Source organism: Chiloscyllium plagiosum, unplaced genomic scaffold, assembly GCF_037043375.1.
Source record: "Chiloscyllium plagiosum isolate Xiang-an unplaced genomic scaffold, Cpla_swu_hap1 HiC_scaffold_8, whole genome shotgun sequence".
NCBI classification, from domain to species: Eukaryota; Metazoa; Chordata; class Chondrichthyes; order Orectolobiformes; family Hemiscylliidae; genus Chiloscyllium; species Chiloscyllium plagiosum.
The window spans coordinates 38,995,140-39,017,899 of NW_028270146.1; the positions used below are offsets into that span (position 1 = coordinate 38,995,140).

The 22,760-nt window shown below is 39.7% G+C and overlaps 1 protein-coding gene across 4 annotated transcripts in view; it reads right to left on the bottom strand.

Moving 5' to 3' along the window:
- Nucleotides 1–22,760, bottom strand: part of zc3h14 (zinc finger CCCH-type containing 14) — a 54,363-nt gene that overhangs the window by 26,041 nt on the left and 5,562 nt on the right. For 3 of the 4 annotated variants that reach the window (XM_087989720.1, XM_087989719.1, XM_087989721.1), the window contains exons 2-7: nt 9,533–9,575; nt 6,819–6,933; nt 6,595–6,635; nt 6,221–6,422; nt 4,634–5,099; nt 2,632–2,783 (exon numbers count right to left, since the gene is read on the bottom strand). In XM_087989720.1, coding sequence (XP_087845846.1) covers nt 2,632–2,783; nt 4,634–5,099; nt 6,221–6,422; nt 6,595–6,635; nt 6,819–6,933; nt 9,533–9,575 — 1,019 coding nt within the window. Of the gene's footprint in view, nt 1–2,631; nt 2,784–4,633; nt 5,100–6,220; nt 6,423–6,594; nt 6,636–6,818; nt 6,934–9,532; nt 9,576–22,760 lie in introns of those variants that run through there. The other variant, XM_087989722.1, reaches the window with a different exon arrangement.

Here is a 22,760-nt window from a genome sequence, read left to right on the forward strand (position 1 = left end):
AAAATAAGGGGGAAATGTCATGGAAACCTATTAAAAAATTCTAACACAATTAGACAGATAGTTGCAGGAAAGATGACATGGGAGCTCAGAACCATGGGTAATGGTCTACGGAAACACGGTAAACCATTTAGGGTGGAGATGGAGCAGAAACCTCTTCACCTGGAGAATGGTAAGTCTGTGGAATTCATCATTACAGAGCAGTCTAGGTCAAACATTGCACAATTTCAAGAAGCTGTTGGATATAGCATTTGGGCCACAAGGTTCAAAGAATATGGTGGAAAGGCAGGGACAGATTACTGAGTTGGATGATCAGCCATGATCATAATGAATGCCTGAGCAGGCTCAAACGGCTGAATGCCCTACTCCTTCTTCTTTCTATGTACGTATCACTTTCTTCAAATCTCTCGAGAAAACAGGCCCAGTTTGCCATCTCTTTCCTCATAGGACAGTCTTGCCATCCCAAAATCTGGTGAATATAACCTCTATGGCAGTAACATCTTTCTTGAGATAAGTAGACCAAAACTGCTCACAGCACACATGTGCATTCTAAACAAGCTCCTATACAATTGTGACAAGACTTCACTATCCTTGTACTTAAAACCTCTTGTAATAAAGGTTAACATTCTATTAGCCTTTAAAATAGCTTGCTGCATGTTAATCTTCAGTGACTTAGCAGCAAAGACACCTCTCACCTTTGCTCATTTTTTCTCCAACCAAAGGCTTATGATCATGGCTGATCATCCAACTCAGTAGTCTGTCCCTGCCTTTCCACCATATCCTTTGAAAGGCTTAGGTGCAGGACTGCTCAATGTCACCTGATATTAGTATATTTGAAACTTCTGGATCTTTCTTTGGAGATTTTTCTTACTGGGACCTGCACTATACATAAGGTCAGTTAGTTTTGGTGCACCCAGTATTATTTTGGAATCTTGACACTTTTTTAAAATTTATTCATTTGTGGGATGTGGACATCATTAGATGTCCAGCAATTATTGTCTGACCCTAGTTGCCCTTAAGAAGGTGGTGTTAGCTGCCTCTTGAACCACTGCAGTCTACCTGCTGTGGGTTGACCTACAATTCCAGGATTTTGACTCTGCAGCAGTGAAGGAACAAAAATATATTTCCAAGTCAGGATGGTGAGCGGCTTGGAGAACTTAAAGGTGGTGGATGCTTGTGGATGCAGTGCCAATTAAGCAGGCTGCTTTGTCCTGGATGGTGTCAAGCTTCTTGAGTGTCGTTGGAACATCACACTCCTGATTGTGCCTTGTAGATGGTGGACAGGCTTTGGGGAGTCATGAGGCGAGTTACTTACTGCAGTATTCCGAACCTCTGATCTGCTCTTCTAGCCACCGTGTTTATGTAGTGAGTACAGTTGTATTTCTAGTCAATGCTAACCCCCAGGATGTTGACAGTATGGGATTCAGTGAATACCATTGGCTGCCAAGGGGCAGTGGTTCGATTGTCTCTTATTGGTGATAGTTATAGCCTGGAATTTGTATTGCACAAATGTTACTTGCCACTTTCAGCTCAAGCCTGGATACTGTCCAGATCTCGCTGCATTTGAACATAGACTGCTTCAGTATCTTAGGAGTCACAAACAGTGCTGAACATAGTTGCTGATGATTGCACAATCCTCACTTTTAAACTTATGATGGCGTGAAGGTCATTGACAAAGCAGCTGAACGTGTTTGGGCCTAGGACACTACCCTGAGGAACTCCTGCAGAGATGTCCTAGAGGTGAGATGACTGACCTCCAACAACCACTTGTGTGTCAGGTATAACTCTACACACCAGAGAGTTTGCCCCCGGATATCCAATGATTCCAGTTTTGCTCGTGCTCATTGATGCTACACTTGGTGGAATGCGGTGCACTCAGAAGAACTAAGGATCTGGAGAAATATTTACCAATGAACATACACTTCCTCTAAAGGAGAAGTGGAGACACAGTGAAGCAGCATGGTAGTAGTAGTGGCCCATTTAATGTTATCATCAGCTTGATCAGCAAAGAAACCAGGAGAACGTTTCATCTCAACTGCATCCATAGAAATTTGGAGGAATTTATTTCTTTTTCCCCTCTACAGATGATGTCTGGCCTACTGAATATTAGTTCAGAATGTTCTTTTGTTTTAGATTTCCAGCAAGTGCAATATTTTGCTTTTTGTTCTCTGAACTTAGTAATTAGAATGGTAAAATAGTGTACAGCTTTGCAATATGGAATACCAAAATTCAAGGATAAACTATTCAGAATGCACTGCAGAATGAAGCTGAATGGTTTCAAAGCGTCAAAAATCAAGGCAGCAAAATAACACTGCCCTACAATAGAACAAATCCCAGCCTTCAAAATACTCGGTAGAATTTTGGCAAGGCATAAAGAATTATTTAGGTTTTCTTTTTTAAGTAAAAGAAGAGCTACTCAATCATAATGGCTTACCAGTTAAATATAGAGAGTAAATTTTAATCTTCAAAGGTTTATAGAAAGTCAACATTATTAATAGGAGGAAGTGGTCATTGTGCGTCAATAATTTTCTGCTTTGCGATGTACATTGCTGCGCATGTCAATAAATCTAAAAAAAAACTGACTGCATATGACAAAAATATGCCCTAATGTGAGAAATTGTAAGTCTTTAGTACCTTCTTTCAGGCTTTGCTGGCACAGAAATACTGCTGGGAAGACTTCCTGTCCTTGCGCCGTAATCATCATCCTCCTCCTCACCATCACTAGTTTTACTTACTCTAACCACAGAACTGATGATTGCTGCCTTTCTCTTCCTCGAATTCTCATTCTGTACACATAAACATGACAAGTACACAATGTTAATATTCAATTTACGAACAAACTAAGTTTTTGGTTAGCACTTTTGAAAACATTTCCACTCAAAGGGCGATAGAATACTTGTAGCATGGAAACTACATTTGACAACTTTCTAAACATCAGTCTTCTAGTTAGAAATGGAATTTCATATAAAGGTGCATCATACAAACACAGACTGATTGGGGCTGAAAATGTGTTGCTGGAAAAGCGCAGCAGGTCAGGCAGCATCCAGGGAACAGGAGAATCGACGTTTCGGGCATAAGCCCTTCTTCAGGGCTTATGCCCGAAACGTCGATTCTCCTGTTCCCTGGATGCTGCCTGACCTGCTGCACTTTTCCAGCAACACATTTTCAGCTCTGATCTCCAGCATCTGCAGACCTCACTTTCTCCTCATAGACTGATTGGGGCCAATGGTCTGTGTATATGTTGTATATCCTATACAGTATTACTAAATCAACTTGAAACAGGAAATACATCATTTTAAAAATCAGTGTTCATGCTAAGTTGAAGGACATGACATTTGATAAGGAGATAGATCTTTTATGATATTACTTATGCTGATACAGACTATATGGTTTAGTAAATGCTGGGTGTTTAAAGATTTGGGAGGAAGGTGCAAAAAAATTAAAGGATGAGAAAATTAACATTTTGTGAACTGAAAGAGCAAGTAGTTTTGAAAGAAAAGAATGGAAGGTCATAGAGAATTGATCAGGAGATTGGGATTGAAAATACTTGGCACTGAACATTGGAGCTACACAGTAACATTAAGGAAAGCATCAAGTAGAATACAATAGGAATTGAAGGGATAAACAAGTAGTAACAAGTAGCATGGAGGTCCAAAAATGCAAACTTCCATATTTGGGATCTAAGGAATGAGATACCAGTATGGTCTCCAGCCCCACAGCAATGCCACCAGTAGTTCATTGGTACATTGGGTCTCACGTTCTCTGTCTATTCCACGTGATACTTTTGCTAACGCCCAGTAAAATCCTCCTTTGCTAGACTTTTTTTAAGCATTAATGTTGCAATTTATTCTACTTGAAGTATTCTAAAGCACATATTAAAAGGTGCAATTTTCCCAGTATTAAGCTGGAGAACTGCAGTGCTTCAGTATTAATTTTGTCGTGGGCTGAGGGTTGATAAATGAGGGGGGAGATGGGGAAACTCATTTGTAATTTGGCTAGAGTAGGGGAAGATAATAGATCTGGAAAGAATCAATATCATGGGGAAATTGAGGAGAAAATGGAATTGTGAGTGGGAAGTGAGTTGTAAGGCTTTAGGGAGGAAACAACTTTTGAGGCAATGAAACCTGAATGGGCCAGGACACTATGACAGTGAAGAGTTATCTGGGTCTGGAAGCACTTGTGAAGTCACAGATTTCTAGAGATAAAATGTGGGCGGCACGGTGGCACAGTGGTTAGCACTGCTGCCTCGCAGCGCCAGAGACCCGGGTTCAATTCCCGACTCAGGCGACTGACTGTGTGGAGTTTGCACGTTCTCCCCGTGTCTGCGTGGGTTTCCTCCGGGTGCTCCGGTTTCCTCCCACAGTCCAAAAGATGTGCAGGGTCAGGTGAATTGGCCATACTAAATTGCCCGTAGTGTTAGATAAGGGGTAAATGTAGGGGTATGGGTGGGTTTCGCTTCGGCGGGTCGGTGTGGACTTGTTGGGCCGAAGGGCCTGTTTCCACACTGTAATCTAATCTAATCTAAATCTAAACAGAAAGCATCCACAATCCAGGCAATAGTACCTTGGAAACCAAGGCTACAACAATAAATAGACTAAATCTATCAAAACATTTGTAATTATTAACTCGTACTCACATCTCTACTTGGTCGATCGGAATGAGACTTTGATGCCCTGCAAACCTGTACATCACTTTCTGATAATCTGTTGAAAGCTTCCAAGCTGCTTTCATATGATCTGTAAGCATGGCCAGGATTTTCTAATGGCCTATAGTCATGGAAGTTCCCTTCTCCTAATTTACACGGCTGCACATTGTTCTGAGGAACCCGGAAAGATTGAATGCTATTCTCAGTTGGCCTGCATGGATGTGAAACATTTTCTTCTGGCCTAAAGGCCTCAAGTGAAGGACGAGATACATTATAACTAACTGTCACCACAGGTTTCTTCTTAGATGATGATGGAAATTCTTGCAAAATGTTAAGATCCTCATCTATAAGATCATCTGGTTCAGGTTTGATATCAATAACTGCTTCAGAGGAGACCAGCTCCATCAAAGGCTTCACTGCAGATGTTAATTGAGGTGTGCTCCTCTCCACAGGTGTTCTGTACGCAAAATGAAATAGTTAAAGCATCAGAGGCAGCCTTACATAATCCAATTCACAAACTTCTTAAAAACAATTGCCTTACAGGCCAGAGTAAACAAAGAATGTTAATTCACTTGGAATAAGGTCAATTCAACAATTTTCTTTTAAAAGAATCACCTGACATTAGTTTTAAAGTAAAACTCCAAACTGTGGATGATGGAGATCAGAAACAAAAACAGAAATTGCTACAGAAACTCTGCAGGTCTGGCAGCATCTGCAAAGAGAAAACAGAGGGGTCACTGGACTCGTAGTGTTAATGTTCTTTTCTCTTTACAGATGTTGCCAGATCCTCTGAGCTTCTCCAGCAAATTCAGTATTATTTTTAAAGTATCTCAGTTGTATAAGTACATTGTTTTTGTTTTCAAGGTACATTAGGTCTTCAGTGTGGGGTGGAGGAGTAAGGGGTAACTAAAAAGCGGTTAACTGTAAAATTCAACTAAACAGATAAGGATAACAACAATACTTCTCCAAGCTATCCATATTTTTTTAAAATTAAAAACAATGGAATCTTGTTTATTGTTTGGGTGGACTGAAGGGAAGATTCCAGCTGCTGCAAATACACTAATTAACCAAATTAAGTTAGACTTTCTGAGAAGAACTTTGAAATATAGTTTGAGGCCAATATTGTAGATCTTTCATTTCAAAATACAACTTGCATCAAGATTTCCAACAATCTATCAAACACCGTCAAACACTCATTATGCCAACAAAAACAAATACACAGAGGTTTTCAGGAACTATCAGTTCAGTTGCAATTAATACCGGGCTTTAATTCTTGACAAACTTTTTTATTTCCCTATAATGTCCATCAACAGATGTGGATCAGCCAACATAGAGGAACTGGGGAAACAAATCACAATGTGATTATAGAGCTACTGCACTTCAGAGTTGGGAATGCATCTCCCATGCTCTATTTTGAATGTGCTGTTTCTGAATGTTTCAGAGAACTTATAAACACATTTACAACTGAAATACACACATCCAAGTTTTGCGAATACTTGGTCATTTGTTTGACAATCAGTGCATTTGCCCATGCAATCTACAATAGCTACTCAAAAAACAACTTATACTTTCACTGACCTGGTAGTGGGCATTGCCTGCTCTTGTAATGAGCTGGTAGAAACACGAGAATCATTTCTCTCAGAAAGCGTGCTAGAAGCAGCAAGAATACGAACATCATTGTTTTGATCAATGCTTCCACTAATTGCTGCTTGAGTCTTTTCCGTAGGTAACAACAGATTACAATCTGAGTAATTTGATTGCTGTTTTAAAGTGGTGGGCTCTGGAATTCAAAGATAAAAAGTCGATTTTCAATCTTTAAAAATGTAGTACATATTTCTAGTATTTGCATTTTCTGATCAATTCAAAATTTACATCTGTGTTTGCTCAAGTTCAGAAATGAACATGAATGCTATTATTCAAGTTAAAATTAAAAGTGACACGACTATACTTACCAACTGTTACAGAACGTAGTTTATCAAGGACACCATGCAGCCTAAATAAAAACAGTATGTTAAACTCCTACATACATTAATTTAGACTTGCAATATGTATTTTACTACTACACACTTCTCTTTAAAAAACTTCCATCTATTAATAAGAATTAAAAGAGAGAAGTGCCTTACATAGAAGAGAAGAATTACCTAAATCTTAACTGCTACATGTAAAATAAACTTACCATGCAGTAAATTTGACAGTGTTATTTCCCAGAAAGAGAGCAAGATCTTCTGCCATCTGATCTTGGGTCTTTTTGTTGGCTACCATAACCATGATATAATCGGGTAGCTCTTCGTCTGTAAAGAGGAATGATAAAAATTAATTATTCTTGCTCCTAATGTAAACAGAAAGAATTCAGCACAAGAGGGAAATGTTTGTATCCACTGGAAGAAACGTCACCTCATATGCTTCTAAATCCTACTGACAATTGCAATAAATTCTGTGGTGTTTGTAATATCCATTGGGATCAAGTTCAGTTCTACTTGTCACAGTAATATTAGAAGAGGTTTAGAGGTTCATCTAAAAGCCATAAACTCCACCTTCAGAATAAACAATTTCAGAAAGCATAGGGAAAGATACCAGCTTTGAAAACCAATTTTAAAAGTTCTTTATTAAAGATCTGCACTCCTGCCACATCAAGTTATGTGAATTATGATGGGCAATCTAACTGGAGGTGGCATCTCCACAAATATCCTTAATCTCCATGATGGAGGAACCTGGCACATCAGTGCAAAACAAAAAAGACTGAAGCATTCGCAGCAATCTTCAGCCAGAACTGTCATGTTTACGATGCATCTCAGCCTCCTCCAGTGGTTCCCAGCATCGCAAATACCAATCTTCAGCTAATTCAATTCACTCAATGTTATATTAAGAAACGGATGGAGGCACTGGATATTGCAAAGGTCAAAGGCCCTGACAACATTCCAGGAATAGTACTGAAGATTGTGCTCAAGAACTTGTCACTCCCCTAGCCAAGCTGCTCCATTACAATTAAAACATTCAAATCTACCAAGCAATGTGGAAAATTGGCCAGTTATGTCCTATACACAAAAAGCAAGACAAATTTAACCCAGCCAATTACTGTCCCATCAGCCTACTCTCAATCATGAGTAAAGCGATGGGAGTTGTCATCAACAGAATTATAGAGCAGTGATGCCCAGTTTAGGTTCTGTCCCGGGCAATACAGCTCCTGATCTCGTTAAAACATGGACAAAGGCACTGATTTCGACAAGTGAGGTGAGAATGACAGTTCTTGACATCGAGAATACATTTGAGTGTGGCATCATGAAGCCCTAGCAATACTGGAATCAATGGGATTTAGGGAGCAAGCCTTCCAAAGGCACATGGAAAAATGGTTGTGGATGTTGCAGGTCAGTCATCTCAGCTCCAGGACATCTCTGCAGGAGTTCCTCAGGTTTGTGTCCAACTATCTTCAGTTGCTCCTAAAAATGACCTTCCTCCCATCAGAAGTGTACAATTATCAGCAATTTTGAAATGTTCAGCATTATTTGCAATTCCTCAGATACTGAAGCAGTCCATGTTCTAATACAAGATCTGGACAATATCCAGACCTGGGCTGACAAGTGCTATGTAACATTTGCACCACAAAAATGCCTCGCAATGACCATTGCCAATAAGAGACAATCGAACCACTGCTCCTTGAGATTCAATGGTGTTACTATCATTGAATTCCCCACTGTCAACATCCTGGGGATTACCATTCACCAGGAACTCAACTGGTCATGTCATATAAATACAGTGGCTACACAGCAGGTCAGCAAGTAATTCACCTCCTCTCTTTGTAAAGCCTGCCTATCATCGACAAGATATAGGTCAGGAGTGTGATTCAAAATTCCCCACTTGCCTGGATGGGCACAGCTCAACAATACTGAAGAGGAACATCATCCAGGACAAAGTAATCTGCTTGATTGACAACACATCCACAAGCACCCACTGCTCCACCACTGACTCTCAGCGGTGTGTAGTATCTACAAAATGCATTGCAGAAATCCACCAAAGATCCTCAGACAGTACCTTCCAACTAGAAAAACTAGGGGGGAGCAGATACATGGGAACAGCAACACCTTCAAACTCCCCTCCAAACCACTCACCATCCTAACTTGGAAATATACCATAGTTTCTTCACTGTCACTGGGTCAAAATCCTGGAATTCCCTCCCTAAGGGCATTATGGGTCTACTAAAATGGCAGTTCACAATGCATTCACAAAGATAGTATAGAGGGATTGCCTTATGAGCAAAAGCTAAACTGTTTAGGCTCTACTTACTGGCGTTTAGAAGATTGAGAGGTGATCACATAGGATTCTTAACGGGCTTGATAGCATAAGACATTTCCCCTCATGGGGGACTCTGGAACTACAGGGACATTACTACAGTAAATGGGAACCAATTTAAGATCAAGAGGAGGACAAATTTCTTGTCTCAGAGGATGGAGTGTCTTTGGAACATTTCGCAACAGAGTGATGTGGGGCAGAGCCAGTGTATATTTAAGGAACAGATAGATTTTTGATCAGGAAAGGAAATCAAGGGTTTCAGGGAAAACCCAGGAGTAGACATGAGAAATACTGGCTTAGCCGTGATCCTATTGAATGGCAGTGCAAGTTTGAAGCGCTGAAAGGCCTACTTCTGTTCCTGTATCTTATGCATAACTGCAAAGTATTGCACAAACAATAAGAAAATATACCAAACTTTGTATGGTACAAATTTGCAGGAGAAGTGTATATAGTATTTATGACCAGTGATCTAAATTTTAACACAAGAAAACAAAACATATTCTGCTGGGATTTTCCTCCAAAATTATGTAACTGCAGAATTGTACTGTTTTAGAGAATATGCACTGTAATTAACAGATTTAATAGAAAGTTTCAACAACATACCTGCATAAGCCCCAAGTTCCTGTAGTTTTCCCTTAATGGCAGTCTGAAATGTAAAAGCAGATTAATTTGAGTCGATCAAATACTAAACTAGAAACTTATAAATTCTAACAAATAATATTCAGGTTAAAAGTGTTTGATTTGTATTTATGAAAAGTTTACAACAGTTAAAATATCTCTGAGCTTCACAGGAGTATTATGAAGTAAAACTCAGCACTGAGCTGTGCAAGGAGAAATTAGAACTAATTGCCAAAACTTTGGTCACTATCTTCCCATGTAATGTGCATTCCCTCGCTTTGCAGCAACTCCCAACAGCCTCTCAGTTCTCTGTATTGAATTTCATTTTTGCACCTTTCTGCCCAGTTGATTTGACCACCTATATATTTTTTTTTCAGTTAATTTCTGTATCATCAGCAAGCAAAATTATTAAGACCCCTGCATTTCAGAAGAAATTATTAAAATAAACAACAAAAGTGAATCTGACACCAGTTATTATAAAAACAAAACTGTAAATCACATTAGATTTGCAGATAATGCCAAACTTTAACCTGCAGCGGAATTAGAGGAGCCAGCTTGAAAACCAAACATATTTTAAAAATAGGAGGAGAAAGTGAGGGCTGCAGATCAGAGCTGAAAATGTGTTGCTGGAAAAGCGCAGGTCAGGCAGCATCCAAGGAACAGGCTGATTCCTGAAGAAGGGCTTATGCCCGAAACGTCGATTCTCCTGTTCCTTGGATGCTGCCTGACCTGCTGCGCTTTTCCAGCAACACATTTTCAGCATATTTTAAAAATACCCTTCCACCAGTATTCTTTGATTCCTGACACAAAACCAATTCTGAATCCAATTTGTCATTTCCCTTTGGACTCCCAAGGGGTTGATCAGATCCCAAGTTTTTGACCACACTGCCATGTGGGACTTTGACAATTGTCTTGCTAAAATCCATGTAAACAGCCACTACATACAGCCCTAATCACTTTTACTGGTCACCTTCTCAAAACATTTAATTAAATTAATCAGATTATGGCATTCCCTTAAGAGGTCCATGCTAACTTTAATCTATTCATGATTCGGAGATGCTGGTGTTGGACTGGGGTGTACAAAGTTAAAAATCACAAAACAGCAGGTTATAGTCCAACAGGTTTAATTGGAAGCACACTAGCTTTCGGAGCGACGCTCCTTCATCAGGTGACAATCACCTGATGAAGGAGCGTCGCTCCGAAAGCTAGTGTGCTTCCAATTAAACCTGTTGGACTATAACCTGCTGTTGTGTGATTTTTAACTTAATCTATTCATTTCTACATCAAGATGTAGATCTTCCCTCAGAATTGATTCCAATAATTTTCCCACAACCAAAATTAAGCTAACTGACTTAAATTTTATCTAAATTGAATTTTCCATTCCTGCCTTTTTAAGCAACAGTATTGTGTTCTAAGTCTCTACTTCTCTTGTAACGCTCCGGTAGCCAGGGAAGAATGAAAAATAAATTTCTCCCTTGCTTCTTTTAACAAGGTAGGATATAGTTCAAATAGACTTGATGAATTATCTACATTTAAAAATGTCAACATTTCTTCGCTATGTTTATTCCACCTAATATTTCATGCTTCTTCCCGTTAACAATGTCTGCTTATCCTTCTCTTTTGTGAAGAGACTTGAAATATTCAGCAAGATCTTTCGCCTTCATAAGTAGGTTAGCCTTTTGACGTCTAAAAGACCCCATTCTTCCCACTTTTACCTAACATACATATAAAACATCTTTAGATTTTTCTCAGTTTTATCCACCAGTATGTTCTCAACATAAAATGTATGTTCCTATAATTTAATAATTTGAATTCAGAAAAGGTGCAAACTGATTAATTTTTTTAGGCAGTACCAAACTGAAACAAGTATTAGAGCTGAAGGAGTCAGTTCAATAATTAAATGAGTTGGAACCAAAACTTAAAATGAATATAAAAGTACTGCTGAAAACAGGCATGCTGCATTGTCTTGCACTCATCTGGGCAAATGTAAGAATATAAAATTTAAATGCATCATAACAATTTATACCAAAGAATAAGAGATGATTAGTTCACAAGTAGACTCTAATTGACTGAGGTATTGCCATGAAGATTCCTGAAGAAGGGCTAATGCCCGAAACGTCGATTCTCCTGTTCCCTAGATGCTGCCTGACCTGCTGCGCTTTTCCAGCAACACATTTCCATATCTGAGGTATTGCCATGGAAAAAACAAGCAACTACAGATTCCAAATACTTCTAAATAATTCAAAAATAGTACATCTCTTGCCAAAGCACTGGAATAGGAAGCCTTTTTTCGTTGTCTGCTCCCTTTATCTTCCTTCACCCTACAATGGCAAATTCATGCATTTTGACTGCAATACCTGTGAGTAAATAATTTTATATCTTGTCCCAATTATTCCAACCATAATCAGAGCATCTAAAGTGTTTCTTTCAATCAACAATATTACCTTTTCATGCAGTTATGTTGGCAGCATTTTAGAAAAAGTGTACAAGAAATATTCATTCTGTTTGCATAAAACTGGTTTGAGAATGACTATCACTTCGATAACCAATAAATAAGCTTGTGCTACAAATTACTGTGATTGTTTAAAAATTGTCATGCTATCATTTGTCTAATAAATGCAAGATGAAGCCTGGGAAACAGGCTTCAAATTCTACCACGTGACTGTAAATATACAGGTAACATAATGCATTAAGTCCAATGAGTATTACTGGACAGTGTTAACACTGTTTTTTCTCTCTCCACAGAGAGAGATGCTACCAGGCCTGCTGAGTTTATCAAGCATTATTTTGTTTTCATTATTGCGCATTAACTAGGGAGAGGGAAAACTGGCTCAAATGCGTGAAAAGCAAACTTAGGACTGATAAGAAAATGATTGTTACGAAAATGCCTTATATATGGAATGGACCTTTAGAAAAACAATAGTAAAGGCAAAAGATCTAAAAGGAATCATTTATAAACAATTGGATTAAATAATAGGTAGAATATAAATAAAAGGGCATTTCTCTGTGAATTAACGAGGACAAAGTGAAAGGCATCCCTCACCTGTAGATTCTCCAAACCTATTCATTCAGTGCTCAATTGAATTTTCCCCCCACTTAAATGCATAATATTTTGAAACATCTTCCTTAAAAAATACACCAAAAAAGAGCAAACTGCCATGTAAATTTCTACTTACGCATTACATTTTATGTTTCTTTCACTATCTACAAGGGTCAACTAATATCACAGATTGATACAGCACACCCTTGTTCAAAAGTAAATTCCTGGCTGGAATTTAACCTGCGCAATGTCTACAGAAAAATCATTTGTCATCCTTTCCAGTTTGCAGCAAAAACTCTCAAATAGAAACAGGGTTGCAATCCCTAGTTAGTCGGCAGATATGTCTCAAATAGCAGATTTGTAAAGTATTCAAATCATTTCCAAAATATAAGTTGTAAAGAAGATGATCTTGTCCAGTATGTAAAACACACAAAAGAAAATCTATCATTTTAAACACATTAGCTGCACAATGGAACAGAGGGTTTTGTTGATAAGATTGAAGATGACACAAAAGTAGGTGGAGGGAGAGGTATTGTTGAAGAAGTGGGAAGGCTGAGAAGGTCTTGTATAGGCCAGGGGAGTGAGCAGTGAAGTGACAGATGGAATACAAATGTGGCTAAGTGTGAGGTTACATAGTCTGATAGGAATAAAGGCATAGACTATTTTTTTCAATATGGAAAGGCTTCTTATATCAAGCACAAAGGGAGTTAGAAGTCTTGCTTAAGGATTCTCTTAAGATTACCATGCAGGTTCAGTTGGGTGATATGAAGGCAAATGCAATGTTAGCATTCATTTCAAGGGGGCTAGAATACAAGAGCAAGGATGAACGGCTGAGGCTGTTTAAGGCAGTGGTCAGACAGCATTTGGAATGTTGAAAGTAGCTTATAGCCCCGTATCTACGGAAGGATGTGCTGCCCTTGGAGGGTATCAGGAGGTGGTTCACAAGATTAATCCCAGGAATGAAGGACTCATCACATGATGAGTGGTTGAGGCCTCTGGGTCTATTCTCAAGTGTATTTGGAAGAATGGGTCAGGAAGAAGGTTTTCATTAGCAGGAGACACGGAACCAAGGGCACATCCTCAGAGTGAAAGGACAACCCTTTAGAACTGAGATGATGAGCAATTTCTTCATACGGAGGGTGGTGAATCTGTAGAACTCATTGCCACAGAAGTCTGTGAGGGTCAAGTCATTGAGTGTCTTTAAGACAAAGATAGGTAGGTTCTCGATTAGCAAGGGTTGCAGGAAGAGTTAGGAAATGAGTTGAAAAAACATATTAGCCACAATCTAATAATGGAGCAGACACAAATGGGCCAAAAGGCCTTACACTGCTCTTACATCTCAGGATCTTAGCTCATCTTTTACACTGCTCGTCAACTACAATCTAAAGGTGCACAAAAATACCAATACTTGTATATTGGACTAAGGAGTAGGCAGGTATTTTCTTTACTGATAGTAGTAGAGATCTGTAATCACTACAGACATATTATGTAAGAGAAAATGGATTCAAGGAACTCTTCAGTCATGAACCCTGACAACTCCTTTGAAATAGTACCATTTTGTTTTCCTGCCTCTCCACGTTAAATCTTTCACAATACACGTCAGACTTGCCTGTTTTAAACAGCGTCTGCCCATTTCACCAGTCTATGTGCTCCAGAAGTCGGATAGTTTTGGGTCATCTGCAAACTTTGAAACACTTATATCCAGGTCATTTCTACACAAGAACAACAACTGTCCGAATACCACATTTGGGCAATCCACTAAATACTTCAATATCAAACCATCAATTCACCATGGCTTCTGACTCCTTTTCCTCGTTCAATTTCATACACAAATTCTCAGCAGCCCTTGAAATATGCATTTCTATTTTCCAAATAAGTCCACTTTATGGTGTTGTAGCAAATGCCTTTTGGAAGACCACAGTATTTACCTGCTACACTGCCTAAGAATTGGCAATAAATGTTGGCCCTCCCAGCAAAGCTCATGAATGATTTTTATTTTATACTCTGTTACTTCAGGAAAAAAAACTAGTCGAATATATCGGTAATAGAACAGACCTATGCAGGGAACGAAAATCTGAATGCAATAGCTAGAAGCTTATACCTGCAGAAATCATGTAACGGCAAAGGAAGAGAAGCAAAATAAACCAAAAAGCAAGGAAGACAAACAAACAAGCAAAAAGACAAGAGGAAAAAAAAATCAATAATACGCTGAAGAACAGCTCAAGCCACAAAATGTAGCTATGAATGAATAATAAGAAGATATATAAACATAAGGAATATGAGCAGAGTCGGCCATCTAGCCTGTCGAGTCTGCTCCACCATTCAATAAGATCATGGCTGATCATTTCATGGATTCAGCTCCACTTAGCCACCCACTCACATAACCCTTAATTCCTTTGCTGTTCAAAAAACACTACTTTAAAAACATTCAACAAGGTAGCCTCAACTGCTTCAATGGGCAGGAAATTTCAGATTCACAACTCTTTGGGTGAATAAGTTCCTCCTTGACTCAGTCCTAAATCTACTCCCCCTTATCTTAAGGCTATGCCCCTGGGTCTAGCTTCACCTGCCAGTGGAAACAACCTCCCTGCTTCTAACTTATCCATTCCCTTCAAATTTTATATGTTTCTATGAGAACCTCCCTCATTTGTCTAAATTCCAATGAGTAGTCCCAGTCTACTCAATCACTCTTCATAAGGTAGCACTTTGATCTCTAGAATCAGCCCAGTGAACCTCCTCTGTACCCCTTCCAGTGTCAGTACATCCCTACTCAAGTAAGAAGACCAAAACTGTACAATGTACTCCAGGTGTGGCCTGGGAGAAAGTGAGGACTGCAGATGATGGAGAATCAGAGTCACAAAGTGATGTGCTGGAAAGGCACAGCAGGTCAGGCAGTATTCGAGGAGCAGGACAGTCTACATTTTGGGCATAAGACATTCATTAGGAACGTAGAGGGATAAGGGGCTGAAAAATAAATAGGGGTGTGGGGGGAAGGTTGTGGAGAAGGCGACTGGTGGATACAGGAGGGGATAGGTCAGTGAGGAGGGTGAAGCGGATAGGTGGGAAAGATGGACAGGTATGACAGGTCAAGACGGCAGTTCCACATTGAAGGGTTGAATCTGGGATGAGATGGGGGGAGGGGAGATTTGGAAACTAGTGAATTTGATGCTGATGCCATGAGATTGAAGAGTCCCAAGAAGGAAGAGGAGATGTTCTTCCTCCAGATGTTGGGTGGCTTTGATTTGGTGGTGGAAGCGGCCCAGCATTTGCATGTCCTTGGGGGAGTGGAATGGGAAGTTGAAGTAGTTGGCCACAAAGCGAAGGGGTTGTTTGACGCAAACATCCCAGAGATGTTTCCTGAAACGCTCTGCGAGTTGGTGGCCTGTCTTCCCAATATAGAGGAGACCATATCAAGTGCAACGGTCACAGAAGTTGAGGTGGTTGGATGTGCAGAAAAATCTCTGCCGGATGTGAAAAGATCCTTTGGAGCCTTGGACGGAGATGAGGAGGAAGGTGTGGGCACAGGTTTTATACCTCATGTAGTGGCAAGGGAAGGTGCCAGGTGTGGAGGGTAGGTTGGTGGGGGCGTGGACCTAATGAGGGGGTCACGGTGGGGGGGGGGGGGGGGGGAATGGTCTCTGTGGAACGCAGATGGGGGTGGGGGGGTAATATCTTTGGTGGGATCTGATTGTAGGTGATGGAAATGGCGGAGGATAATGTGCTGTATCTGGAGATTAGTGGGGTGGAAGGTGAGGGCTGGGGAGTGCGGTATTTTTGTTGCAGTTGGAGTGATGAGATTCAAGAGCGGAGGTGTGGGAAGTGGAGATGTGCTGGAGGACACATGGAAGGGGAAATTGAGGTCCTTGAAATAGCATGGCCTGGAGTAGAATTGTCCCTCCTGGGAACAGATACGGCGGAGGCATTGGGAATAAGGGATCGCTTTTCTATAGCATGTAGACCGTCCCTGAAATATCGACTCTCCTGCTCCTTGGATGCTGCCTGACCTCTTGTGCTTCTCCAGCGCCGCACTTTTCGATTCCAGTTATGATCTCACCAGCACTTTATGTAGCTGCAGTGTAACCTCCCTATTTTTAAACTCCATCGCACGAGCAATTAAAGACAATGTTATATTTCCCTTCTTAGTTACCTGCTGCACTTGCAAACTAACCTTTTGTGATTCGTACATGAGGATACCCAGGTCCCTTTGCACAGCAGCGTTACTTAAATCCAAAATTTAGCTGGATATTGCAACTGAAGAGGAATTGCCGATGAATATGGCTCAACTATTTATTATTGAAACTGTGTGATATATCAGATACTTTACAGAACAAAATATCAATTTACTTCAGAACATTAAAATATATCAACAATATTTCACTGATTATTGCAATTCAAAACAGAGCAACTTACAAAATACAAAATCAAGATATTGCAGATGGTGGATGTCATAAACGAAGATCAAAAAAAACGTGGAAAAATTCAGCAGGTTGCACAGTAGGGAGATAGAGTTAGATTTTCAGGTTCAGCGACCTTTCATCTGAATTCAAGGAGGACGGAAACTTTACTTTTGAATTCAATACTTTAGACAATAACCTCTGGCTTAATTTTGATTTTTTAAAAATCCTGCTGGGTTGGTAGTGTCTTATTTCTTTATCACATCATGTTGCATTCAGTTTTCATGCAGCTACTCAGGCCTCATTTGGATAACCTTACTTTGTCACCAAACCCATTATCACTCTCTGCTCCATCGTGAAAATCTTTGTAATTTAATCTTTCATGCACCCCGCCCTTCCACAGCTTTTTTTTTGTTGTTCCTGCGTATACCTCCTTTCACAAGTTTAAAAACGGTTATATTTTATCTTCAATTCTGAAGAAGGGCCAATTATAGAGTCATAGAGATGTACAGCATGGAAACAGCTTGTCCACGCCGACCAGATATCCTAACCTAATCCAGTCCCATTTGCCAGCACTTGGCCCATACCCCTCTAAACCCTCCCTATTCATATACCCATTCAGATGCCTTTTAAATGTTGCAATTGTACTGGCCTCCAGCACTTCCTCTGGCAGCTTATTCCATATACACACACCACCCTCTGCATGAAAATGTTGCCCCTTAGGTCCCTTTTAAATCTTCTCCCTCTCACCTTAAAACCTATGCCCTCTAGTTCTGGACTCCCTCACCCCAGGGAAAAAACTTTGTCTATATACTCTATCCATGCACCTCATGATTTTACAAACCTCTATAAGGCAACAGCCTCTGATGCTCAAGGAAAAACAGCCCCAGTCTATTCAGCCTCTCATAGTTCAATTCCTTCAACCATGGTAAAATCCTTGTAAATCTTTTCTGAACCCTTTTGAGTTTCACAACATCTTTCCATTAGGAACGAGACCAGAATTGCACGCAACATTCCAAAAGTGGCCTAACCAATGTACTGTAAAGCTGCAACATGACCTTTGACCTGAAATATTACCTCTTTCTGTTCATCACTAAATATTGGTTTTAAAACAGAGTGCCGAGAATACATGAATGCTTTAAACTAATTCTGTATTGCTTTTGTTTTCTTGTGGTGTGTACTGGAACTCAAAATCTTCAAATTCCACATAAAGTCATACTTGAACATGTCAGGAGGAGAGTTCAGTTGAGATAACTGGGAATTCTCACTCCCCAAAACGTTTGGAATTAAGTCCACTGAAAATCATAAAGCAGAGACTGATATTTTTAAGAGGTAAGAGTTTTAAGATTATGGAACAAAGTGGGATGAGTGGAGTCACAATGTAAATGATCTAAATTAAATGATATTGAATGGTTAATGCCGTTGACCCGGTCTCAAATTCCAGTGACTCCAACTCTCCCTAGAAACCATTTGAGGTTGAAAACAACAGTTCACGACCTTGGTGCCAATCCTGACCCCATGATGAGCTTCCAAGTACATGACTGTTCTATCATTAAATAATCTACTCCCTCCACTTCTAATAGCCTTACATGCTTTCCCCATCATTCATCACTTGCTAAAGTCCTCATCCATTTCTGTTTCTTCTGAATTTGAATGTCAATGGATCTCATCTTCTGTTAACTTACCTCACCTAAAACTTTGCTGTGCTCAACTTACAGAAGTCCCAAACAACTATTACTCTAGTGCTTGCTGACCTGCATTTCCCAACAACTGTATTTTTAAATTCTTATCCACATTTTGAAATTCTTCCATAACCTCACCCTTCCTTGTCAGTGACCCCTTTTATTCCTTTGAGATTTCTGCACTCTATTTTTGATTACTCAGATATACCTAAATTTCATTGTACTGCTGCTCAGGACTGAGCTCTTTAATCTCTCTCTTATCCTCAAAACCTAGCGCTTTAGAAAAGGTTATCTGTCTTAATAACTTCTTACAGCCTCTTGACTTACAGATGCCTTCTAATTAACCTGTTTAGAGGTGCTACTCCACACTTCTGGAGTGGGTGGGACTTGAACCAAGGCTTCCTGGCTCAGAGGCAGGGACACTACCAACTGTACAAAAGCCCTGACTTCCATTTCTAGACATTTTCTAACCAACCTGTTCAGAGGTCACTAGGTAAGTGATATTTGAAGCCGGCCTCCTGGTCGAGAGGTTGGGACTCTACCTATGCCACAAATTCTCCGAACAGAACTTTTTGATCAATTTGTTTGGTCCCATCACAACCCACTTGGAAGGAAGGTGGGACTTAAATCCAAGCTGACTGGCCCAGTGGGTAGAACACTTCCACTGCATCACAAGACCTCTGATTTGCAATTTTTTCTCTTATATTCAGAAGTGCTCTAACAAAAAAAACAAGCATTTTTATCCCCCACTACCGAATCACAGACTTTTATTTAAACCATCACCTGCCACCAGTAAATCACCCATATAGCCAATTAGAAATTTACATGCAAAGCCCATTACAGGCAACTGAACTGCATTTATAGGTGCCTTTGATGATTACTGAACAGTCCAAAACACTTGACAGCCAATTAAGCACTTGAGAAATGTAATCAGTGTTATAACATTGAAAATGGAACAGCTATTTTACATATAGCATGCTCTTATAAACAACAATGAGAAAACAAACAAATTAATTCTTGAAAGATAATTGAGGGTCTAAAATGGCCAGGATATCAAGGATAGCACCCTTGAAATAATGTCAAGGGATCCTATAATCCTATGCAGATGGTACTGTATTGATAATCTTAAACATTTCGCACTAAATCTAGTTTGGTTTGAAGCGGAGGATCAATTTACTTGAAAATCCCCAACAGGTTTACTTCAAAGACAATTTGATGAGTTGCGCTGGAACTGAAAGTTATATATACATTCTTTAGACTAGCAAACGGATATCCTTGTGTGGCTGGGCCATGACTCGTTAGCATTGTCAACTCTGAAAACAGTAGCATAGCATCTCCTCTCCTGCCATCAGGGAGTGGCTTTGGGAGATCAGACTTCATACTTGCATGTTCTTGACTGATCATCTGAACATAGTTGTGTGTGTGCTCTGTACACACTTGCAGAACTGTACAGTTTCCAGAGTTGGTTTCAATTTCTCCTCAAATGTTGGTCCGTCACTTTGAAGAATCTAGGCTCACTGTACACTTTGAATATCTCACTACCAGGTTTCTTGGGTAGGACATATGATTCTGATCTACACGTAGATTAGGTACTACCACAGGGCGAAAGTGGGTACTGCAGATGCTGGAGATTAGAGTCAAGATTAGAATGGTGCTGGAAAAGCACTGCAGGTCAGGCAGCATCCGAGAAGCAGGAAAATCGATGTTTCGGGCAAAAGCCCTTCATCAGGAAACATCGATTTTCCTGCTCCTCAGATGCTGCCTGACCTGCTGTGCTTTTGCAGCACCACTCTAATCTTGACTCTAGGTACTACCACACCTGCATGTTGATCATGTGCTATCTTCATGATTTTTTACTTTTCCAACTTGGACTTGCGATAGCTTAGCTTGTCTTCCAAACATGAACTCAGTTGGTAATTATAAGCCTATACCTGGTGGTATAGCGCACAAATAAGATGATCCAGCTTTTTCACTGGTGACTCCAGCATACCTCACAAATCCTTATTACCTTCTTGATGTTATTGTATTTGCCAGGGATCAATACAGTATCCATTGCTATGGCTTTTATTTGCTCTATGCCCATATGCCTCAGAGTAACTATTACAGTGCTTTGGGCACAAACACTTGCTTTCTGTTAAATAAAATAACACTTCTTGAGATATTAAGTTCACCTTGAAATGACTAAATGTCAGGCCATCCTTCTATGATAACTTTCCCTGTGTTGTCAGTCATGAAACAATAGCTGTTCCTTCTTGAAGTTGGTTGCATTCGCACTGATCAAAATGCACCAAATATTGACCTTAAGCACATTTTCCACTTAGTAGGCTACAAGATCTACTTGTAAATCTACTGCAGTTTCTGCATCCTTATTAGATTTGGTAATTTGCTTAATATATCTGAGGTAGCCATTTTGCTACCAAAACTAAAGCAGACATCAAAATTTGCATTAGTCTGGAGTAGCTGTAGTTTAACTGGTTCATTCTGACTTTCCCCAAATTCTTTTCAATGGTTCATGATCGGTTTCCAATGAATTCCTTATGGAACAGATATGTACAACATCTTGGGATACGTAACAACTAAACATGTATTTCATGCTCTACGTTGGAATAAAAAAACTGCTCTTGACATGACTTGTTTGCAATCTGGCATGATGTAATGACTTTCAGGAGTGTCTTCTTCCATCGGTCAGATTTGTAGGATACATGTTTCTATCGACAACACCACAGGACTTCTATCCTTAACAGCTTTCTAATGTTGATTAGAACAGTTTGTAGGTATGTGCTGAGAAGTTAAAATATATCAGCAATATCGCTGGAGGTGTTCTTTGACTTGGAATGTAAGCATGTGTCTTTAAGTTTGCCTAGATCAAGCTGATCCTATAATCTGAATAGAGCCAAAAACAAAATGATCTGACATGCATTCACTTCTTGCTGTTGAAGACAAATACTTCATGGCGCACTATTGTCAGTGAGTGTAATGTTGTGCTCCTCCTTGACATAGTGATAGTAAAAATCATCAGCAATTCATATTCGTCCACAAATTCTTTAATTCTGCCCATATGCTGTTGGAACAGATCCTGCCTGACAGATTGTAACTTGGTCTCTGGAAGCAATATATTTCAAATGGTGTTCTGAAAGTAGTGATTTGTTGAGCTTCCTTTGCCAAGTAAAGGAACATGCATTCTTGGCATCCAGACTTGTAAAGAATTTAGTTCCTATGAATTTGTCATTCAATTTTCCTAATGTTGAAAATTTTCATGAGCATATTTTTAAAAGTCTAGAGATCTCAGATTCAAACATACCTTGATGCCATCTTTTTTTAGAATGCACAACGTAGAACCATTCCAGTCTGAGCTGGTGTGTATTATGGATTATACCATTACGCTCCATTTGGTCAGGCTTACTCATAAGCTTTTCTCCTGTGTGAATGTTGGACTTTCTGGGAGAGTCGACCAACTTCCAGGCTGACAGAACTTTTGGAGATGTAATATAACATGATCTTTAAAGTTTCCTGTGGTGTCGAGTCCACGCAAGTATTACTGTTGCAAATCCTGGACCAATTCAATGTGAGCAGTCCTTCCATCTTCTGCTGTGACTGGTAATTTTATGAAAGGTTATAATGTTGAGATCTATACAGGCTGGCAGTCTTATTATTGTTGGTCCTTTCATGTCCACCAGGTAAAATACTGTAGTTTCCACGTAGAACTGCTATAACTGCATTGCATGGTGAATACTCCAACACGAAGGATATGCAACTCATCACATGCCATCAGTTTTACTTGTGGAGGTTGTATCTTTAACTTTCTCACAATCCAGGGAGTTAGTATTTGGAATTTTGACTGGATGTTTGCACTAGCTCTAATATTGATACCAGTCTTGAACATGCGTTTGACAAATTTTCTTCAGGTAATTATGTCAATAGTGACAAAAGGTTCTAAGTGATTTTGTTCACACGATGTGTCACATCCATATTATGGAAAGCTTGTTTAGCTTTAGACTGAATGTTCTTCAACTCTAGTCTTCACCCCGGTCTGTCTTGTTGTAAACCTAATGTCTGTTTTTGCGCTTATGCAGATGCTGGGCCTTGTCGCTGCTACA